The 23271-nt window shown below is 39.8% G+C and overlaps 2 protein-coding genes across 2 annotated transcripts; one reads left to right on the top strand and one right to left on the bottom strand.

The window, feature by feature from the left end:
- Positions 1 to 2208: 2208 nt before the first annotated feature.
- Positions 2209 to 4482, bottom strand: LOC142176088 (uncharacterized). Its single transcript, XM_075243156.1, has one exon. The coding sequence runs from the start codon at positions 4480 to 4482 to the stop codon at positions 2209 to 2211; it is 2274 nt and encodes a 757-aa protein (XP_075099257.1).
- Positions 4483 to 13568: 9086 nt separating this feature from the next.
- Positions 13569 to 21946, top strand: LOC107803938 (uncharacterized). The gene is made up of 3 exons (XM_016627731.2): positions 13569 to 13649; positions 14138 to 14197; positions 21461 to 21946. Exons 1-3 carry the CDS (start codon positions 13569 to 13571, stop codon positions 21944 to 21946), a joined length of 627 nt encoding a protein of 208 aa, XP_016483217.2.
- Positions 21947 to 23271: the final 1325 nt, after the last annotated feature.

Genomic DNA, 23271 nt, shown 5'->3' with positions numbered 1-23271 from the left:
GGAATTAAATGCAATAAGAAGAAATCTGCCACCCAATTATTACTATGATTTGGATGATTCCTTCCCCTGACAGCAACGTGGAAAGAAGAGAAATGAAGGGGGTTATAGAATCTTTGGATCTTGTGGATCAAGATCGAGTAACATGCACTTGAATAATATAATCAATGAACAAGACAACTTTCCGTATATTCTCTTGAGCCAACCTTTTACAATGTATTTTTGTCAGAAAGTGAAGATCCCCCTCTTATTCTTTATCTTTTTCTATTTATAAGGGATATCTCCAAGAAACCATAAAAAGTATACAACATAAGGAATATCAAAGGAATATTCCTTGTATTCATATCTGAACCTATCCTGCCGTTATTTCTTCACTTCAAATTGTTCGTCCTTGACAATAGCCCTCTCGAGGACGGCTTCCCATTATTACACCGTGGTCGACCCCGTCCTTGATCCCGTTTATCTACTATTACCAAATCGCCAAATTTAGACCAATACCGAAGTATATTACAAGAGTTATATAGCTTTTGTTTTCTTTATACAGGGAGATGTTCTGTGCAATACGATGGGTAGAATAGTCCTGCCAACTCTAGGGGATTTGACCTACATAGGCAAATTATTATAACTACGGCTTTATAATTTTAAACTTTACCTTAAGTGTATTCTAAGCCTTTTGTAGTGATTGATTTCTACTCCACTGTTTGCCGAGAAGGAAAAATAATTGGGTTACCATCTCAAAGTCCTCTGTTATGTTAGACCCGTGCACAGCACGAGCATAACTTTTACTAGTTTCTTATATAGAAAGAAAAAAAGTTTCAGTCAAAAAATAGAACAAATAACTACGAACCGAGGTATTAAGTCAATGAAGATGGGATAAATGTCAATTACTAATTTTTCTACTAGATGGAAGTTTCTAATATGCTGGCATTGAAACTTGGACTGGATTCGAGGAATAAATTAGTACTAATTACTTTTCAAATCCATCTTATTCTGTTCCAACTGAAATGTTATTTCTATCAATTTATGGCTGCTCTAAATTCTCCATTCATAAAATTAAGGTTTAAGTTTGGATATTATTTTGTCAAAAGAAAAGGTAATTCATTAATTATAGTTACGACAGAAAAAGGAAAAAGAATTTTGGAGGCTCAAGTTCTGAGGATTTTTGGGGGAGAATATCGACCAAAAAAAATAAAAATCTAATTCGGTATGTTGTATACAAATATTATATACTTTTTCAGCCAGATATAAATCTCCTATTTCCTTCCTTGTTTTCCTACTCTACTTCTGTCAACTCTTTCATATATCACTCGCGGGGTTGGGACTTTATGGTTCCATAGAGCCTCATTCCTTGCCCTCCATATTCTATATGGTAGCGCAGCCACCATTGATCCCTGCATATTTTTCCTTTGACCCCTTTTACTACTCAGTGCCAAATCCCCTTTAGATCAGTTTTTGTTGTGCCTCTGTGTACCCACTGTAGCATCATCTGTAGGCATATCTCAAATAGTTTGCATTCAAACAATATGTGTTTCACTGTCTCCGGCTGGTTTCCACATATCAGACACCAGTTATCTTGACTTATCTTCATCTTTAGCAAATCTTTCCTTCGTAAGTAGCTTCTTATGCATGGCAAGCCAACTAGTGAAGCTACGTTTAGGCACAATTGAGACTGCTCCAGACCCCTCACCATCCTGTTTTAGCCATTCATTATTCACAAGCCCTCGTGCCCAAACTTAGCCCATTACTAATGTAGGTCATGCCCATCACATTAAAACTTGGGCCGGTTGGGCGAGTCAAACGGGCTTGGGCTCTTTTTGCTAGCGCTACTGCTAACTAAAGACATGAATTCGAAATATTTTAATTTTTTATGTAACTTGAACTGTCTGCTTCCTCTAACAAAAAGATCTTGCACCAAACTCTTAATTATTTCTACCATATTCCTCTGCTTGCCCATGAACAATCTAAAGTTCTTTTTTTGCTAAATATAATCTTTTGCCAGAGGCGGATCCAGGAATTTAACTTTATGGGTTCAAGATTTAGAACTCTAGCACATACCTCAAGTTACTATACAATAATAACCGAACGAAATACGAACAATATATATATATATATATATATATATATATATATATATATATATATATATATATATATATATATATAGCAAGTATCGAACCATCTAACATATTATATATTCAATAAATATCACCATTACAATTGTACCCTACGGGTTGTCATGCTTTGAAAACGATCAATAATCGCATCATTTGGTATAGTTTCTAATACTTCATCTTCTATATAACAAACTAAACAGTCATTCAAAAATTCATCACCAATTCTGCTACGCAAGTCATTTTTGATGTACTTCATTGAAGAAAAAGCTCTTTCTACCGTTGCAGTAGCGACATACAATATCAGACTTAACTTCACAAGCAAAAAAATAAGTCTCCAAGTCTTGTACAAATCTGCTTCAACTAGTGTTTCTGAAAGATCTCCAAGTCCTTTCAAGTTAGAAAAATCGTTGTCTTCTTTCACAAAGAGAATATAGTTGTCAAGCTCGTAACTGAGATCTTCAAGCTTTGAACCACTAAACTCGTGAGGACAAAGTGTAGCAAGTTTCATAATTCTTTCTTTATCATAATTTGCAAAAAAATTATCCGGACTCAAACTAGCCATACCAAGAAGTAGATTACTATTCACCGCATCAAAACGACTGTTAAGCTCTGAAAGTTGCAAATCAATAACAGTATTAAAAACTTCGACACACAAATGATGAGAATATGTAACACTTGAACTCCTACGCTTTGACTTTCCAAGATGATAGTTCTTATCCATTTCAGGGATCACAATATCATGCTTGGCACAAAATGAAGAGGCATCATTTATCAAAGATTTCCATTTAGATTCTCTCATCCCTTGCAATTGCCTCTTGGCGAAACCAACAAGCTTCGTAGCATTTACAATATCCTGGTCTTTTCTTTGCAAAGCCATATTCAAATCATTTGTAATTGCCAATAATTTTAACATCAAGTGCATCATATGCACAAACTCAAAAGATCTTATGTCATTCACTAAACTTTTTGCCACTGATCTCTCTAGATAATTTGCACCCTCACTTGCAAGAAACTCAAGTACATTAATGATAGACGAGAATAATGTAATAAAGTTACGCACTGTCTTAAAATGAGAACCCCATCGAGTATCACCTGACCTTTGGAGTCCAAGTTCTTGATTTAGTCCACTTCCTGTATGAACTTCACCAAGCACTTGTAGCTCCTCTAATTTTTTTGCTTGATCCTCTCGAAGCATATCCCTACGCTTAAAAGAACTTCCAACAATATTCAAGACATTAGCAACAATATCAAAAAATTGATCTACATCACAATATTGTTTTGCAACGGCTACAAGAGTCAATTGCAACTGATGGGCAAAGCAATGTATACAATATGCTGAAGGATTATCTTTCAGAATTAAAGTTTTAAGACCATTGATTTCTCCTTGCATGTTACTAGCTCCATCATAACCTTGTCCCCATATTTGAGATGGACTCAATGGGTGCTCTAAAAGAAAATCATAGATTGCTTTTTGTAATGACGATGCAGTTGTTTTTTTAACATGAACAATACTAAGGAATCGCTCAATAAGTTTGCCCTCTTTGTTGACATACCGGAGAACAAGAGCCATTTGTTCCTTATGAGAGACGTCCTTAGATTCATCAACCAAAATTCCAAAATAATCTCCATTCAAATCTTCAATTATTGCTTTCATTATTTCTTTCGCACAAGCATTCACGATCTCTTTTTGGATATTTGGAGCAATCATCATGTTATTTTGTGGAGCACTTTGTAGCACAACTTTTTTCACTTCATCATCCCTATCTGCATACCATTGTAAGAGTTCTACAAAGTTTCCTCTTTTAGTAGAAGTTTCACCTTCATCGTGGCCCCGGAAAGACATTCCTTGTTTTAAAAGAAATCTTGCCACATCAATCGAAGCATTCAACCGAACTCGATAATCACTTTTAATTTTTTCAGACTGCTTGTCAAAAGAGGTTAAAATTGATTGTTCTTGATTAATTAAGTCTATCACCATCTTAAAACACCGATTGTGAAGACTATTTACCTCTCCAATATGTGCGTTAAATCTTTCTATAGCTTTATTCCAAGCTCTAAAATCACTCTTTGTGAAAGAATCCCCAACTTTTCCATGTCCTCCATGCTCATTTTTAAACAAGTAACAACATAAGCAAAATGCTGCATCAACTTTAACACTATATTCTAACCATCCAGAGTATGAAGTGTTAAACCATTCAAGATTAAATTGACGCATAAATCCACCAAAATCTCTTTTTGGAAATCTATAATTACAAGGTTGACAAGGCCCTTGTTGAATATAATGTCTCCTCACTTGATCACGTAAATTCGGAGGATACTCTGAAATTTGCTTTCTTTCTGCAGGATCGGGTTCAAGATTCAAATTCAACATTTTCTCTTTGTTTAATCTTGCTGAAGGATTGATATTGTCATGAATAGTTGGACTTGGAGAAGAACTCGGCGTAGGAGGACTAGAACCAGAACCAGAAGTTTGAGGAGTTGAAAAATTTCGTAATCATATCCACCCTCACTAAAAAGATCCTACAACTACAAAAATACAAAAAACAAATTACACTCCAGCAGAGGTACTTTAATCTTGTTAGATTGAATGGAAGGAGCTAACTAGTTATCCAAACAAACATAAATAATTGCTAGACATGGAACTTAATGACAAAACTCAAAAGGGTTACTTTTTAAATATTCAAGAATCAAGAATGGGTGTTCAAGAACCAAGAACAGAGGCAGATCCTTTAACTTATAATTAATAAATATTGCATTATTATTGAGAAAGAGCCATAGAGTATACCAGCAAAATAAAGAGAATTGATTGCAGTTTATGTCCAAGAAGAACTGAAGAAGAGTCTTTGCTTTGATTCTTTTGAAACCCTAACTTTAAAAATTTGGGAAAGAAGAACCTTCTGAAAAGTGAAACTTTTTGATCTCTTAAAGCTTTGTGAAGACCAAGAAAATAAGAAAGAAGCCTCAATTTTTTATAATTATTAAAAAGACCCACAAGAAGTATACAATAAAGAATAATGGAGTATTAATTAGATGGGTCCTCATCTTTTAAGGATAAGAAACGGGCCTCTTTAAATGGAAAGGGGCAAAAGAAGTCCAAAAGTAACAAAGAAGTCAAACAGTAACTTAAATAAAAATTCAATAAAAATTGTAGATATAGAGATTCGAACTCCAGTTCTCGCTGGAATAAGCAGCACTCTGCCAGCACTTTTACCACTGAACCCATAGCCTAATTTAGTCTATCGGTTCAAACAATAATATATGACCATATTTCAGTAATTTTGCCCAGTATATTCCCGGGTTCTGTCGAAAGTTATGGGTTCAATTGAACCCGTATCCATAACACTGGATCCGTCCCTGTATACAGCTCCAGCCATTATCATTCTGACCAATACCTTGTGGTGTACAAATGACAAGAAAAAGCATGAAAAAGGGATGCCCAGCTTTGCGACAGAGTTGGGCGCCGAGCAGGAAAAAAACCGTACTACACAGAGTTTGGCGCCTAGCTTTGCGCCAAGCATGATGCCCAAGCGAGAACGTTTTTCTATTTATGCTAGGACTTGGTAGTTTAGACCGTACACGCTCCCAACATGTATAAAATGGGTTTTAAACCTATTTATTATTATTGAAAAGTCTTCTTCCGTCCTTCCTTAGTTTTAGATTAATGCTTTCGAATAGTATCATGATTGTTAGCATGATTATGAGTAGTTAAACTCTTTTATCTAGCATTTGATAGAACCTCTTGGAGGATGACTTTCTTTAACTTTAATAATTTAATCTTTGAATTTCTCTCTTTGTTTAACTATATGCCTATTTTAATAGATTGAATGGCCAACAATTAAATTGCATATTTATTATGTATTACTTGAAAAAATAATACACATTTAGGTGGTTGTTGACAAACATCACTTCTAACGTATGTGAGGAATCAATACGATGGGTTTAAAGTGGGTTTAGGAATAACAAAGCATTGACGTAGTCATAGTGCGCGGTAAGATAGTGTCAGCTAGCGTAGTTCGGGAGAATATGTCTAGTAAATGATAATAGTTGCTCGGAAGAGAATTACACACCTGAAATGCTCACGGTCAGTAGAAAATACTTAGACAAAATTATGAGTCGTAGCGAGAAGAATTCCGAAAATTAGGAAAATCATAACCTCTAGGCCTCCTTAATCTTGTTTCCAACCCTTAGCATCTTAGTGATAATTTTACTACTTTAATATTTGTTAGTTAACTAGTTTTAGGACACGTGTTGTCACGACCCAAATTCCATTATAGGTCGTGATGGCGCCCAACACCGTCGTTAGGCAAGGCAACCCTAATCAACTAGAGAGTTCTAATTTATTTTACCAAAACAATCCCAACATTTTTAAATCTTAAACCTTTTAATAGTAGATAGTTGACAAGTTTATAATAATAGAAGTATATCCCCAAAATAATAGTTTACAATATGTGTGCCAGGAAATAGCGTCACAAGCACTAGGGCAAGTAGTAGAATGTACAAAAATACCACTACCCTACTGCCTGAAATAGAATAGACAGTACATAACAACCATAAATGAAGAGAACTTCTGTAATGACCCGGCCGGTTGTTTTAAGAATAAATGCCCCTATCCCCTATTTACTGCTTTTCTCGTGTTAATTTCTGCTATTTTAATTTGCCGGGATGTTCGGTTTTGAGTTTCGGAGAGTTTTGGGACACTTAGTCCCTAAAAGAGAGCTTAAGTTTTGGAAATTTGACCGTAGTCAAAACAGTGTGAAGATGGCCTCAGAATAGAATTCCGATGGTTTTGTTAGCTCCGTTGGGTGATTTCGGGTGTAGGAGCGTGTTCGGATTGTGATTTGGAGGTCCGTAGCTAATTTAGGCTTGAAATGTCGAAAGTTGAATTTTTGAAGTTTCCGGTTCGATAGTGAGATTTTGATCTGAGGGTTGGAATGGAATTCTGAAAGTTGGAGTAGCTCTGTAGTGTTGAATGTGACGTGTGTGCAAAATTTCAGGTCATTCGGACGAGGTTTGATAGACTTTTTGATCGAAAGCGTATTTTGAGAGTTTTTGAAGTTCTTAGGCTTGAATCCGATGCTAAATTGGTGTTTTGATGTTGTTTTGAGCGTGCTGGAGGTTGGAAAAAGTATGAATGATGTTATGGGATATGTTGGTAGGTTTGGTTGAGGTCCCGAGGGCCTCGAGTGTATTTCAGATGCTCAAACGGACACTTTTGGCCTTTGGGAGATTGCTGGTTTTCTGGTATTTTTAGCAGCAGTGATTTGTTCATTGTGAATGCATTAGTCCATCCACGATCACATAGGGTAAGTTGAGGTCAAGCAGTTTTGTGAATCGTGATCGCAAAGGTAGGCGTGTGATCGCATAGGGTGAGCAGTGTTAGTCATTGCGTTCGCATAAGGACCTTTGCGTTCGCGTAGAAGGATTAGTGTGGCAGTGGGGTGATAGAATTGCTCTATGCGATCGCATAGAGCTGGTCACGATCACGTCGCTTTGAGGAAGTTGTCTTATGCGATCGCATAGGTGTTTCTGCGACCGCATAGGGTTAAATCTAGGCAGTATTTAAATAGTCCATTTGCGACCCTTCTTCATTTTTCCATAAATTTTGAACAGGATTGAAGCTTTTGAGGGTGATTTTTGAGGAAACCTAAGGGGAATCACTTGTAGGTAACATTTTTGACTTCATAACTCGTTTATATGTGATTAAAGACCTAATTAGTAGTGAAAAATTTGGGTAAAATGAGTAATTAGGGCTTGAGATTAAGAGACCTTAACATGGGTATTTGAGGGGCCAATTGAATTCCAATTTCAGTGTTCTTGTTATGTATAGACTCGTGAGAGTACGGGATTTCTGAAAATGTAAATTTCACCCGATTCCAAGATGTGGGCTCGAGGGTCATTTTGGTCATTTTACCTAATTTAGCGTATTAGCTTAGAATTTCTTTGTGGAGTCAGTTACATGAAATGTTATTTATATTATCCAATTGAATTAAATAGATTTGGGATATTTGGAGTCGAGTACTCGTGGCAAGAACGTGGTCTCGGGTTGACTTTTGAGCCGGTTCAAGGTAAGTGGTTTGCCTAACCTTGTGTGGGGGACCTTCCCCTTAGGATTTGGTATTATTGATAATTGAGATGCCTTATACGTGAGGTGATGAGTGTGTACTTGTGTTAGTTGTTGAAATCTGGTTTTTCATTAAGTAATTACCATTATGTTTCTTTTCCTGTTTATACTACTTGCAATTTAAGCATGTAGTTAGCCTAGAAAAGCATGTCTAATTGACTTAATTGTCTTACTTGCTCAAACTGCCTTATTTGGATTACGTGCATCATGCTAGGTTAGAAATACCTGTTGAGATCCCCCTGTATGTTTACTTTGGCACTACAGAACGATATTCCGGGAGATCCCCCTGCACATTAACATTGGAACTACGGGACTGCACCCGGTAGATTCCCCTGTACTGAGTATTTATATATGGGACTACGGATCGGTATTCCGGGAGATCCCTTCGTATTATGAGTTGGACTACGGGACGGTATCCCAGGAGATCCACTGGATATTTATATTTGGGACTACAGGACGGTATCCTGGGAGATCCCCGGTTGCTTTCTTTGTGCTTAGCCATATTTTCCCTCCATGTTTACTTTGCTTGTGGTAGTTGTTGTTGTCCTTTATATCCTGTGTTGCTTTTACTGTTGTACTTATTTATACTGTTTTGTTCTATACTATTAAACCTTATATTTTATTTAACCTCAGTAGGGCCCTGACCTTTCTCGTCACTACCCGACCGAGGTTAGGCTTGGCACTTACTGAGTACCGCTGTGGTGTACTCATGCCCTTTCTGCGCATGTTTTTCATATGCAGATCCAGGTACTTCCACTCAATCTTATCATCCTTGAGGCGAGACGCTTCTGTAAAGACTTCGAGGTATATCTGCCGCGTCCGCAGACTGAGGAGTCCATTTCTATCTTTCTATAATAGTATAGCCTTCTGTATTTTCCTATTGTTAGACATTTCTGGAGTTAGAGCTTCTTATGTATCCCTTAGCTTGTGATTCATGGGGTTCCGGATTTTGGGAAGTATTAGGTTGAGATTCTTGTACTGTTATATGTCAGGCGGCATATTAAATGTTATTTCAGTTGTTATTTCGGTTTTATATTATTTTCTTCTGCAATTGTTGTTTATATTTCGCATTGTTAGGCTTACCTAATCGTAGAGACTAGGTACCGTCATGATGGTTCACGGAGGGAGAACTGGGGTCGTGACAACTTCGTATCAGAGCAATGGGTTCATAGGAGGCATGAATCACAAGCCGATTAATTAGAGTCTCGCTGATCGGTACGGAGACGTATGTACTTATCTACGAGAGGCTATGTAACTGTTATGAAAAATTCCACTTCATTTGATTTCCTTGTCGTGCGAGATTTTGATATCACAATTCTAAACTTCTGTCTTTTATTCTCTTACAGATGGTGAGGACACGTGCTACCCGAAGTGATCAAGCACCCGCTCCCCCTAATGCAGCCGTCAGAGGCTAGTGCCAGGGTAGAGGTAGAGGACGTGCACGTGGTGCAGCCAGAGCACCCGCACGAGCTTCCACCGAGGTACCACCAGCAGTTCCACCGGAGTCCAGGCACCTGATACACTTACTGCTACTACTACTTCAGCTCTTCAGGAGACTTTTGTGTTGTTCATGAGCATGTACACCAATTTGGCTCAGGCAGGGTTGCTTCCCCTTACTGCAGCCACATCCCAGGCCGGGGGAGGAGCACAAACTCCCGCCGCCCGCACTCCTGAGCAGCGAGTGCATGTTGATCAGGTCCCAAAGATAATTCCTGTACAGGCCGTAGTTCCAGGTCAGCCTGAGGACAGGGCAGCGGCTTCAGAGGATGAGCAGCGGAGACTTGAGAGGTTCAAGAAGTATGATCCTCCGGTATTCAGTGGGTTAGCATCAAATGATGCCCTGGGATTTCTGGAGGAGTGTCACTGTATCCTCCGCACTATGGGTATATCAGGATCGAGTAGGGTTTCTTTTACTGCCTTCCAACTTCGAGGAGTCGCCTATGAGTGGTGGCGCATCTATGCGTTAGACAGTCCGGATGAGGCTGTTTCACTGACTTGGACTCGGTTTTCAGATATGTTCCTAAGAGAGTTTGTTTCTCAAAGCCTCAGAGACGCATGGCGCACAGAGTTTGACCATTTGTACTAGGGTGCTATGACAATATCAGAGTATGTTGTTCGTTACACTAACCTGGCTAGACATGCGCCAGCCTTGGTTTCTACTGTTCGTGAGAGGGTTCACCGGTTTATTGAGGGGCTTATTTCTAGCATCAGGTCTAGCATGGCTCGTGAGTTGGAGATGGATATTTCTTATCAGCAGGTGGTAAGCATTGCTAGGAGGATTGAGGGTATGCATGCTAGGGAGAGAGAGGAGATGGAGGCCAAGAGGTCTCGAGAGTCGGTCCATTATTCTAGTGATCGTGTCCCAACAGCAGGTCATCATGGTAGGGGTTATATGAGTCGCCTCATTCATTCAGCTTTTCCAGCAGCCAGTGGTATTCCAGCTCCTCCTTGGCCCTAGGAGCCTTATTATGCACCTCCAGTATCTAGTGCGCCTCCTGCGCGAGGTGCTTTCAGTAGTCAGTCCAGCAGACTTGGCCCGAGCCAGTCATAGCTGCTACGTCCTCCTAGAGCTTGTTTTGAGTGTGGTGATACACGTCATATGGTGAGGGATTGCCCCAGACTTAGGAGGGGTTCACCTCCACAGACTTCTCAGTCACAGCGTGACCCGTAGAGTTCTCAAGCTATGGTTACAGCTCTAGTTGCTACCCCACCTGCTCAGCCAGCTAGAGGTGGAGGCCGGGGAGGTAGAGGTCGCCCTAGAGAGGGACGCCAGGCCAGATACTATGCCCTTCCTACCTGTACCAAGGTTGTTGCCTCCGATTCTGTTATCACATGTATTATACTGGTTTGTCACAGAGATGCATCAGTTCTATTCGATCCAGGCTCCACTTACTCTTATGTGTCTTCTTATTTTGTTCCGTATTTGGGTGTACCTCGGGATTCTTTGAGTTCCCCTATTTATGTTTCTACTCCTGTGGGAGATTCTCTCATTGTGGACCACATTTATCGGTCGTGTTTGGTTGCTCTTAGTGGTTTTGAGACCAGAGCTGATTTATTATTGCTCAGCACGGTAGATTTTGATATTTTCTTGGGCATGGACTGGTTTTCTCCCCATTATGCTATTCTTGATTGTCACGCCAAAACCGTGACGTTGGCTATGCCAGGTGTACCGCGTGTTAAGTGGAGAGGTACTTTAGATCACACTCCTAGTAGAGTTATTTCTTTCCTTATGGCTCAACATATGGTTGAGAAGGGGTGTGATACGTATCTAGCTTATGTGAGAGATGTCAGTATTGATACCCCTTCAGTTGATTCAGTCCCAGTAGTATGGGATTTTCCTGATTTATTTCCAGCTGATCTTCCGGGCATGCCGCCAGATAGAGATATTGATTTTGGCATTGATCTGTTGTCGGGCACTCAGCCCATTTCTATTCCTCTGTATCGTATAGCTCCTCCTGAGTTGAAGGATCAGTTATAGGAATTGCTTGATAAGGGCTTTATTCGGCCCTGTGTATCACCTTGGGGTGTTCCTGTCTTGTTTGTGAAGAAAAGGGATGGTTCTATGCGTATGTGTATTGATTATTGCCAGTTAAAAAAAGTTGTAGTGAAGAACTGTTATCCTTTGCCCCGTATTGATAATCTATTTGACTAGCTTCAGGGCCCACGAGTGTTTTCTAAGATTGACTTGCGCTCAGGTTACCATCAGTTGAAGATTCGGGAGCCAGATATCGCGAAGACTGCTTTCAGGACTCGATATGGTCATTACGAGTTCCTTATTATGTCATTTGGGCTTACCAATGCCCCAGCAGCCTTCATGCATTTAATAAACAGTGTGTCCCAGCCGTATCTTGACTCGTTCGTCATTGTCTTTATTGATGATATTCTAGTGTATTCCCGAAGTCGGGAAGATCATGAGAAACACCTGAAGACAGTGCTTCAAACTTTGAGAGAAAAGAAGTTATATGCTAAGTTCTCGAAATGTGAGTTTTGGTTGGATTCCATGGCATTTTTAGGCCACGTGATGTCGAGTAAGGGTATTCAGGTTGATCCAAAGAAAGTATAGGTAGTGCAGAGTTGGCCGACCGTCCTCAGCTATAGAGATTCATAGTTTTTTTGGCTTGGCGGGATATTACCGTCGTTTTGTTGAGGGCTTTTCATAAATTGCAGCCCCTATGACCAGGTTGACCCATAAGGGTACTCCATTCCAGTGGATGGAAGAGTGTGAGGCGAGCTTTCAAAATCTTAAGACAGTTTGACTACAGCCCCAATTTTGATATTGCCTACAGGTTCGGGGTCTTACACTATCTATTTTGATGTTTCGAGGATTGTCCTTGGAGCGGTATTGATGCAGGACGGTAGGGTGATTGCCTACGCATCCAGACAGTTGAAGGTTCACGAAAATAATTACCCGGTCCATGACCTTGAGTTAGTTGCCATTGTTAACGCCTTAAAGATCTGGCGTCATTATTTGTACAGTGTGCCTTGTGAGATTTATACTGATCATCGGAGCTTGCAGCACCTGTTCAAGCAAAAGGATCTAAATTTACGCCAGATGAGGTGGTTAGAGTTGCTGAAGGACTATGATATCACTATTCTGTATCTCCCAGGCAAGGCCAATGTGGTGGTTGATGCCTTGAGTCGTCGGGTAGAGAGTTTGGGGAGTTTGGCTTATTTACCAGCATCGGAGAGGCCTATGGCGATGGATGTTCAAGCCTTAGCCAACCAGTTTGTGAGATTGGATCTTTTGGAGCCCAGTCGGGTTCAAGCTTGCGTGGTTTCTCGGTCTTCCTTATTTGATCGTATCAAGGAGCATCAGTATGATGATCCTCATTTGCTTGTCCTCAAGGACAAGGTTCGGCATGGTGATGCCAGAGATGTAACTATTGGTGATGATGGGGTATTGAGGATGCAGGGTCGGATTTGTGTACCCAATGTTGATGGGCTCCAGGAGTTGATTTTATAGGAGGCCCATAGTTCACGGTATTCCATTTATCCAGGTGCCGCGAAGATGTATCAGGATTTGAGACAGCACTATTGGTGGAAGTAGATAAAAAAAGACATAGTTGGGTTTGTAACTCAGTGTCTCAATTGTCAACAGGTGAAGTATGGGCACCAGAGACCCGGTGGGTTGCTTCAGTAGATAGAGATTCCGGAGTGGAAGTGGGAGTGGATCACCATGGACTTTGTAGTTGGGCTCCCACGAACTTTGAGGATGTTCGATGCCATTTGGGTGATTGTGGATCGGCTGACCAAGTCCGTGCATTTCATTCCTGTGTGTACTAATTATTTTTTGGTGTGGTTGGCGGAGATTTATATACAGGAGATTGTTCGTCTGCATGTTATTCCAGATTCCATCATTTCCGATAGGGGTAGTCGATTCACATCGTGGTTCTGGAGGGACGTTCAGCATAAGTTGGGTATTCGGGTAGAGTTGAGCACAACATTTCACCCTCAGACGGACGGACAGTCCGAGCGCACTATTCAGATTCTTGAGGATATGCTTCGTGCATGTGTGATTGAGTTTGGAGGGTCTTGGGATCAGTTCCTACCACTGGCAGAGTTTGCTTACAACAACAACTATCAGTCCAACATTCAGATGGCACCGTATTATGCTTTATATGGTAGGCGATGCAAATCCCCAGTGGGTTAGTTTGAGCCGGGTGAGGCTAGATTATTGGGCACAGACTTAGTTCAGGATGCTTTGGAGAAGATTAAGGTAATTCAAGATAGACTCTGTACAGCCCAGTCCATACAGAAGAGTTACGCAGATCGGAAGGTTCGTGATGTTTCCTATATGGTTGGAGAGTGGGTTCTGCTTCGGGTATCGCCTATGAAGGGCGTTATGAGATTCGGGAAGAAAGGAAAGTTGAGTCTGAGGTTTATTGGTCCTTTTGAGATATTACAGCGTGTTGGGAAGGTTGCTGATGAGCCTGCCCTACCTCTCAGCTTGGCAGGAGTTCATCAGGTATTTTATGTTTCGATGCTCCGGAGGTATCACGGTGATCCATCGCATGTATTGGATTTCAATTCAGTCCAGTTGGACAAGGATCTATCTTATGTTGAGGAGCCAGTGGCAATATTGGACAGGCAGGTTAGAAAGCTGGGGTCAAAGAATATTGCATCAGTAAAGGTTCAGTGGCGGGGTCAGCCGGTCGAGGAGGCGACCTGGAGATCGAGTAGGATATGCGCAGTCGTTACCCTCATCCTTTCACTACTTCAGGTATATTTCTATGCTCGTTCGAGGACGAACGAATGTTTAAGTATGGGAGGATATAACAACCCAACCGGTCGTTTTAAGAATTAATTCCCTGATCCCCTATTTACTACTTTCCCCGTGTTTATTTCTACTATTTTGATTTGTCGGGATGTTCGGTTTTGAGTTTCAGAGAGTTTTGGGACACTTAGTCCCTAAAAGAGAGCTTAAGTTTTAAAAATTTGACCGTAGTCAGAACAGTGTGAAGACGGCCTCGGAATGGAATTCTTATGGTTCTGTTAGCTTCGTTGGGTGATTTCGGGTTCAGGAGCCTGTTCGGATTGTGTTTTGGAGGTCCGTAGCTAATTTAGGCTTGAAATGCCGAAAGTTGAATTTTTTATGTTTCTGGTTCGATAGTGAGATTTTAATATGAGGGATGGAATAGAATTCTGAAAGTTGGAGTAGCTCCGTAGTGTTTAATGTGATGTGTGTGCAAAATTTCAGTTTATTCGGACGAGGTTTGATAGACTTTTTGATCAAAAGTGTATTTTGAGAGTTTTTGATGTTCTTAGGCTTGAATCTGATGCTAAATTGGTGTTTTGATGTTGCTTTGAGTGTGCCAAAGGTTGGAACAAGTTTGAAAGATGTTATGGGATAAGTTGGTAGGTTTGGTTGAGGTCCCGGGTGCCTCGGGTGTATTTTGGATGCTCAAACGGGCACTTTTGGCCTTTGGGAGATTGCTGGTTTTCTGGTATTTTTAGCAGCAGTAATTTGTTCATTGCGATCGCGTGAGTCCACACGCGATCACGTAGGGTAAGTTGAGGTCAAGCATTTTTGTGAATCGCGATCGCAAAGGTAGGCGTGCGATCGTATAGGGTGAGCAGTGTTAGTCATTTCGTTTGCATAAGGACCTTTGCGTTCGCGTAGAAGGACTTGGTGTGGCAGTGGGGTACGAGAATTTGCTCTACGCGATCGCATAGGGCTGGACGCGATTGCGTAGCTTGAGGAATTTGTCTTATGCGATCGCGTAGGGTTAAATCTGGGTAGTATTTAAATAGCTCATCCGTGACCCTTCTTCATCTTTTCACCATTTTTGAACGGGATTGAAGATTTTGAGGGATATTTGTGAGGAAACCAAAGGGGAATCACTTGGATTTAACATTTTTGACTTCATAACTCGTTTATATGTGATTAAAGACCTAATTAGTGGTGAAAAATTTGGGAAAAATGGGTAATTAGGGCTTGAGATTAAGAGACCTTAACATGGGTATTTGAGGGGCCAATTGAACTTCGATTTCAGTGTTCTTATTATGTATAGATTCGGGAGAGTACGATGTTTCTGAAAATGTAAATTTCACCTGATTCCGAGACGTGAGCCCGAGGGGCATTTTGGTTATTTTACCTAATTTCGCGTATTAACTTAGAATTTTTTGTGGAATTAGTTACTTGAAATGTTATTTATATTATGCAATTGAATTGAATAGATTTGGGCCATTTAGAGTCGAGTACTCGTGGCAAGAACGTGGTTTCGGATTGACTTTTGAGTTGGTTCGAGGTAAGTGACTTGCCTAACCTTGTGTGTGGGACCTTCTCCTTAGGATTTGGTATTATTGATAATTGAGATGCCTTGTACGTGAGGTAACGAGTGCGTACTTGTGCTAGTTGTTGAAAATCCGGGTTTTCATTAAGTAATTACCATTATGTTTCTTTTCTTGTTTATACTACTTGCAATTTAAGCCTGTTGTTAGCCTAGAAAAGCATGTCTAATTGACTTAATTGCCTTCCTTGCTCAAACTGCCTTATTTGGATTACGTGCATCATGCTAGGTTAGAAATACCGGTTTTACCTTGGTATGAAACTCGAATTTAACTGTGTACTCTTCTTGTTGTTGCTGTGTGTTTACTTTGGGACTACGAGACGGTATCCCGGGAGATCCCCCTGCATGTTTACTTTGGGACTACAGAATGGTATTTCGGGAGATCCCCCTGCACATTTACATTGGAACTACGGGACTACACCCGGTAGATTCCCCCTGTACTGAGTATTTATATTTGGGACTACGGATCGGTATTCCGGGAGATCCCCTCGCATTATAAGTTGAACTACGAGAAGGTCTCCCGGGAGATCCACTGGATATTTATATTTGGGACTACAGGACGGTATCCTGGGAGATCCCCAGTTGTTATCCTTGTACTGAGCTATATTTCCTTCCGTGTTTACTTGGCCCCTATGGTAGTTGTTGTTGTCCTTTATATCCTGTGTTGCTTTTATTGTTGTACTTATTTATACTGGTTTGTTCTATAATGTTAAATCTTATATTTTAGTTAACCTCAGTAGGGCCCTGACCTTCCTCATCACTACCCGATCGAGGTTAGGCTTGGCACTTACTGAGTACCGCTGTGGTGTACTCATGCCCTTTCTGCGCATGTTTTTCATGTGCAGATCCAGGTACTTCCACTCAGCCTTATCATCCTTGAGGCGAGGCGCTTCTATAGTGACTTCGAGGTATATCTACTGTGTCCACAGACCGAGGAGTCCCTTTCTGTAATAGTATAGCCTTCTGTATTTTCCTATTGTTAGACATTTCTGGAGTTAGAGCTTCTTATGTATCCCTTAGCTTGTGATTCATGGGGTTCCGAATTTTAGGAAGTATTAGGTTGATATTCTTGTACTGTTATGTGTCAGGCTGCATCTTAAACGCTATTTTAGTTGTTATTTCGGTTTTGTAATTTTTTCTTCCGCAATTGTTGTTTATATTCCGCATTGTTAGGCTTACCTAGTCGTAGAGACTAGTTACCGTCATGATGGTTCACGGAGGGCGAACCAGGGTCGTGACAACTTCGGTATGCTGCTGAATGGCTCAGAAGGAACAGATCACCGTAAGATCTCGATCAGGAATCAGGAACGCGTGCCGGACGGATAACTAGATGCACCTACCTCAAATCCTGTACAGTTAAGTACAGAAGCATAGTATGAGTACATAAACAACATGTACCCAACAAGTATCCAGTTTAACCTCGAAGAAGTAGAAACGAGGGTTCGACTTGACACTCACTAAGGTCAATATCAATAATATCTAAGGTTTACACTAAGTATGGATAGCATGGATATTGTAAGAGTCTCAGAACAAGGAGAAACAAAATATCAATTTCAGTCATATCATATAATAATTTACATTTCAAAGCATTTAAATAGAGTAAATCATGGATGAATTCCACATAAATAACATGCGCACATTATGCCAAGGTCGTATGGTCCGGTCCAACATAATATTAAACTGTGCACTGCTAGAGGGTCGAATGGAGCGAACCATAGATGCGTCTATTTTTACCGAGGCGATCGGTCCGATCCACAAATAGCAATTATTATCAAGTAAGCACACATTGCTCATTTATAATCAAATAAATTCATATCAGTTCTCAAGTAAGTGCGTACCTTCGTTTATATTTATTTATAAATTCATAGCATGTTCTAAGTGATCTCAGTAGCAAGCAAAAACGTAAGCATTTGCATGTATAGCATGATACGGGTCCTAAACTACCCGGACAATTAGCATAAAAGTAGCTACGCACGGACTCTCATCACCACATACGTACGTAGCCCCTACAAATAGTCACATATATTTATTTAATTCATCTAGGGGTTATTTCTCTTTTACGAGGTTAGAAAGGAGACTCACCTTGGTGCAAAGCTTACTTCCAAATTCAAGAATGTGCACAAAGCCCTCAATTCGGAGCCGAACGATCCAAAACTAATCAAACGGGGTAAGAACTAGTCAATACAAGCTCAAGAGTTGATATTCTAACTATTAAAATGATTTCTCAACCCTAAATGCAAGGTTCCTAAAATTTATTCCAGGGCCCACATACCCGGATTCTGGAAATTTTTGAAGAAAATTGTTACCATAACCTAAGGATCAAGAATATATGATTTTTACTCTATTCCATAACAAATTTCGTGGTTAGATCTTGTTTTTATCAAAACCCTAGGTTTTAACCTAAACCCTTGATTTTCCCTAATTTTTACATGTTAATCTATCGATAATCTATGTATTTAACTCATGCTATGTAGAAATTACTTACCTCAAAGTGCTAGGTGAAAACTCTCTTCCAAAAGCTCCAAAAATCGCCTAAGATGAAGTAAAATGAAATAATGGCCTAAATCCCGTATTAAAAGAGATGGACACAGCCCTTTGATGTCGCATTTGCGACACCATGTTCGCAAATGCGACAAAAGCCTAACAAATGTGAAGCCTGGGCTTCAGCTGTTGCGATCGCAAATGCGACCATAGAGTCGCAAATGTGAACACTGCCTGGGTCGGGATTCATCGCAATTGCGAAGCCATAATCACAAATGCGTGGTTTGCATTTGCAAACAATCTCTCGCATTTGCGAGACCTGCAACTGGTGCCAAGAACACCAGAAAATCTGGTGTGCTTTCAACTCCTCCCACACGTCCGAAACTCACTCGAGCCTCGGGGCTCCACACCGAATACTCACACAAGTCTAATAACATCATACAAACATGCTCGCGCGATCGGAACACCGGAATAACATCAAAAACCACGAATTGGACGCCAAAACGCATGAATTTACTCATGAACTCTAAGAACTTCTAAAACACTTTCGTGCGTCCGATTCTTATCAAATCAACTCGGAATGACGCTAAACTTTGTGTGCAAGTCTAAAATGATATTACGGACCTACTACAACTTTTGGAACTGAAATCCGAACTCGATACCAAATAGTCCACCCTCGGTCAAACTTTCCAAAAACTTCAAGTTCTAACTTTTCGCCAAATGACTCCGAAACGACCTATGGACCTCTGAATCGACTTTCGGACGCGCTCCTAAGTCCAGAATCATCATACGGAGCTATTTCCAGGCTCAAAATCCCAAACGGATGCCTAGAATGTAAAAATCAACTTCAATCCAAACTTATGGAATTTGCTCAAATTGCCAACTTTCATTATTAGGCGTCAAAATGCCCCCGGGTCTTCCAAAACCCAATCCAAACATACGCCCAAGTCCAAAATCATCATACGAACCTATTGGAATTGTCAAATCTTGATTCTGAGGTCGTTTACTCAAAATGTTGACCGAAGTCAAACTTGGCCTTTTAAGACAACCTTAAGGAATCAAGTGTTCCCATTTCAACCCAAACTCTTCCAAATCCCTAACCAACCATCCTCACAAGTCATAAATCAGTAAAAGCAAGTACGAAAAGTCTTATTTAGGGGAGCAGGGTTCTAGAAAGCAAAATAACCAGTCGGGTCGTTACACGTGTATTGCACATATATCTCATACTAATTAGTAAAAATATTTTAAAATAATACAAATAATATAAAAATATGTGTGTGATAAGGAAACACAAGCTCCGACATAATTAGTGGTTAAATGTAAGAGGAGTAGATATCATTTAAACAACTAATATTAGTTACGTAAATACGATTGTCATACCAAATATTCAACTTGGTAATTTTTGTTTTTTTATAATTTGACAATACGTAATTTACATTTGAATATGAGCAATGTTGTGTATGCTTGCAGATACTTCACGTCTAAAAGTTTTTGTCTTGTCTTTAAGAAATTGTAGCCTTTTCATTTTATAGTTGCATACATATCAAACAGTTGTTGACAAATGAAAATTGTAATTTATAAAAGTTATATAGAAATTCGATCACCATAAATTTTCCTTAGGATGACTAGTATATCACAATCAATTTCATGGTGTAAAGCTGCAAAAAAAATATATAGTTATTTGTGATAGAAATACTTAGTAGTTACTAACATAATTTTTTTTAATGATATCAATGTTGCACGTACAAGGACTCTTTGTCTGATTCAACATTATGACTCCTTTCATCTGTAAATTTGACAAAAGAACTGAACTATATAATTTATATAATTGTATTAATATAATACGATAATCATGTGTAAAATCTAACATCCATCACACATCATGTAGCCTAATACTTTATCTACTATTAAACTCGCATAGTAACAAAAAAGGGTTAAAATAGACCAAATAATAAGTGGGATAATACATTTTCTAAATCGGGTAGCTTATTCACTAATCAAGATCAATCATTAACTATTTTGTAAATGAATTCTTCAAAAAGAAAAAGAAAAAAAATAATACTTCTAAGTTTTCAAGTGAAATATGCAACCGAAGAAAGGATCCAAAAGAGGAGAAAATTATTAAAAAAAAAAAAATAGCGAAGAAAGAAAAGAAAGCTAAAACGTTAATTAGCTAATAGATTATAATAGATTATTCTGCTAATCTTCAAATGATTTGGTCATCTAGGCAAAGTATATATAATAATTTAGTAAAATCTTATTTGTTATGCGCTTTTATAGAGTTACAGAGTGAAATAAAGAATAGAAATAGACTTTACAAAAATTTAACTACACCGAAAGAAGAAACAAAGATAAAATGAAACCGTTTCAAAAGGAGTAATAATTAAGAATAGTATAAGTGGCCTCATAACTTTAAAAATATAATAAGTTTAAAATTAGAAATTTTAAAAATTGAACCAATAGAATTTAAATCATATGATTGCCTCTGAATACAATGAATGAAATTAATTTTTATATTATTAGGCACAATCATGTAAGATAATCATATTTAATCTAATACTTTCTTATAAATGATTCTAAGTAAACTGCAAGCATATATATGATTTGAACGCCAAGTATCCAATACAATCATCTTACTCTTGGGATCACATATGCATATAAAACCAACATCGCTTCGTCCCAAGAGTGGGAAAAGAAGTTAAGTATAAAAATGTGCATAAACAATAATGTTTTGTTTAATACTCATAGGAAATAACAAAAGAAAAAAATAAACTGGTCTATCAAATCTGCAATATTAATGTTTTCCTCTATTGTTTCTTCTAACAGTGATGATCTTATGTATATATTATTTATTTATAAATTCATTTTGGTAAGCTAATTATTGATCACATTCAAGCTAGGTGGGTAGGATCGAAAGCTAGGAATGCAGACGGGTATAAATTGTGGTACTCCGGAAGCGTGAAGGGCAAGAACGGAGTGGGTATTTGGTGGATAGGGAGCTCAAGGAGTCAGTGGTAGAGGTTAGGCGGGTGAATGAAAGATTGATAGCGATTAAATTAGTAGTTGGAGGGAGCTCTTTGAATGTCATTAGCGCTTACGCGCAGCAAGTGGGTTTGGACGATGAGGTTAAAAGACGCTTCTGGGATGCGCTGGATGAGGTGGTGCGGGGTATTCCATCTACTGAGAAGTTATTCATAGGAGAATATTCCAATGGTCATATAGGGTCGTCTGCTGGTGGCTATGGCGAGGTGCACGGTGGCTTCGGCTTTGGGGATAGGAACGGAGGTGGTACTTTACTGTTGGATTTCGCTAGAGCTTTTGAGTTGGTGATCGTGAACTTTATTTTACTGAAGAGGGAGGAGCATTTGGTTACTTTCTTGGGTATGGTGGTTAAGACTCAGATTCTCTATCTCCTCCTCATGAGGTGTGATAGGGGGATGTGAGAGGATTGTAAGCTGATTCCGAGTGAGAACCTCGCGATACAACATAGGCTCCTGGTGATGGACGTCGGTATCTTGATAAAGAGGAAGAAGAGGTTTGTACAGGATCAACTTAGGATCAGTGGGGAGTTTTGACTAAGGATAATGCACGGGAGTTGGAAGGGCGGCTAACGGCTATGGGAGCCTGGAAGAGTGGTGGGGACACTAGCATTGTATGGACGATGACAGCGGACTGTATAAAGGAAGCGGCGAAAGAGGTGTTAGGGGCCTGAAGGGTTACTCTGGCAGGCACCGAGGCGAATCATGGTGGAATAACATAGTCCAAGGTAAAGTAGAATCAAACAAAGTGACTTACCTTAGCAGAGAAGAGCAAACAAAGAAAGATATAAGGAAGCTAGGAAGGAGGCAAAAATAGCGGTCGCGGAGGCTAAGACTGCTGCGATCGGTCAGTTGTATGAGGAACTAGGGTGCAAAAGTGGGGACAAGAAGTTATTTCGGCTTGCCAAAGTGAGGGAGCGGAAGGTTCGTGACCTGGATCAATTAATTGAGGTGCATCAAAGACGAGGAAGGTCGAGTATTGGTAGAAGAGGACCAGATTAAGCAAAGATGGCAGTCGTACTTTCATAAACTTCTGAATGAAGAGGGGACAAAAACATCGTGCTAGGGGAATTGGGGAACTCCGAGAGTCACTGAAAATTCAGGTACTGTAGGCATGTTACAATTGAGGAGGTTGTGGGAGCGATGCTATGATGTGTCGGGGCAAAACAATCATACCAGACGAAATTCCAGTAGAATTTTGGAGGTATATGGGTAGTGCAGGCTTGGAGTGGCTGACTAGTCTGTTTAATATTATTTTCAGGACGAAGAGGATGCCAGATGAGTGACGGTGGAGTACGATGGTTCCGTTGTCCAAGAACAAAGATGATATTCAGAATTGTAACAACTACAGGGTATCAAGTTACTAAGTCATACCATGAAAGTTTGGGAGAAAGTGGTGTAAGGAGGGCGGTGTCTATATCAGAAAATCGCTTCGGGTTTATACTGGGTCATTCTACTACGGAAGCTATCCACCTTATCAGGAGGGTGGTGGAACAGTACAAGAATAGGAAGATGGATTTCCATATGGTGTTTATTGACCTAGAGAAGGCATATGACAATTCCCTAGGGACGTCCTTTGGAGATGCCTGGAGATGAAAGGTGTGTCGGTAGCTTATATTAGGGCGATAAAAGATATGTACAATGGAGCTATGACTCGGGTTAGGACTGTGGACGGTGACTTAGAGCTTTTTTCGGTGGTTATAGGTGTGAGCACGTGATTTTTGCCCTAT

The sequence above is a fragment of the Nicotiana tabacum genome, chromosome 22 (assembly GCF_000715075.1).
Source record: "Nicotiana tabacum cultivar K326 chromosome 22, ASM71507v2, whole genome shotgun sequence".
Classification (NCBI taxonomy): Eukaryota; Viridiplantae; Streptophyta; class Magnoliopsida; order Solanales; family Solanaceae; genus Nicotiana; species Nicotiana tabacum.
This window is presented reverse-complemented; position numbering and strand designations above follow the sequence as displayed.

Excerpts from the sequence above, each read along its gene's own strand:
- LOC142176088 (XM_075243156.1), bottom strand. The coding sequence starts at position 4,482 with ATGTTGAATTTGAATCTTGAACCCGATCCTGCAGAAAGAAAGCAAATT.
- LOC107803938 (XM_016627731.2), top strand. The coding sequence starts at position 13,569 with ATGTTATTCCAGATTCCATCATTTCCGATAGGGGTAGTCGATTCACAT. Across the intron at positions 13,650-14,137 it reads GGACGTTCAGCATAAGTTGG|CGTGTTGGGAAGGTTGCTGA; the intron begins GTATTCGGGTAG and ends GAGATATTACAG. Across the intron at positions 14,198-21,460 it reads GCTTGGCAGGAGTTCATCAG|CGTGAAGGGCAAGAACGGAG; the intron begins GTATTTTATGTT and ends GTACTCCGGAAG.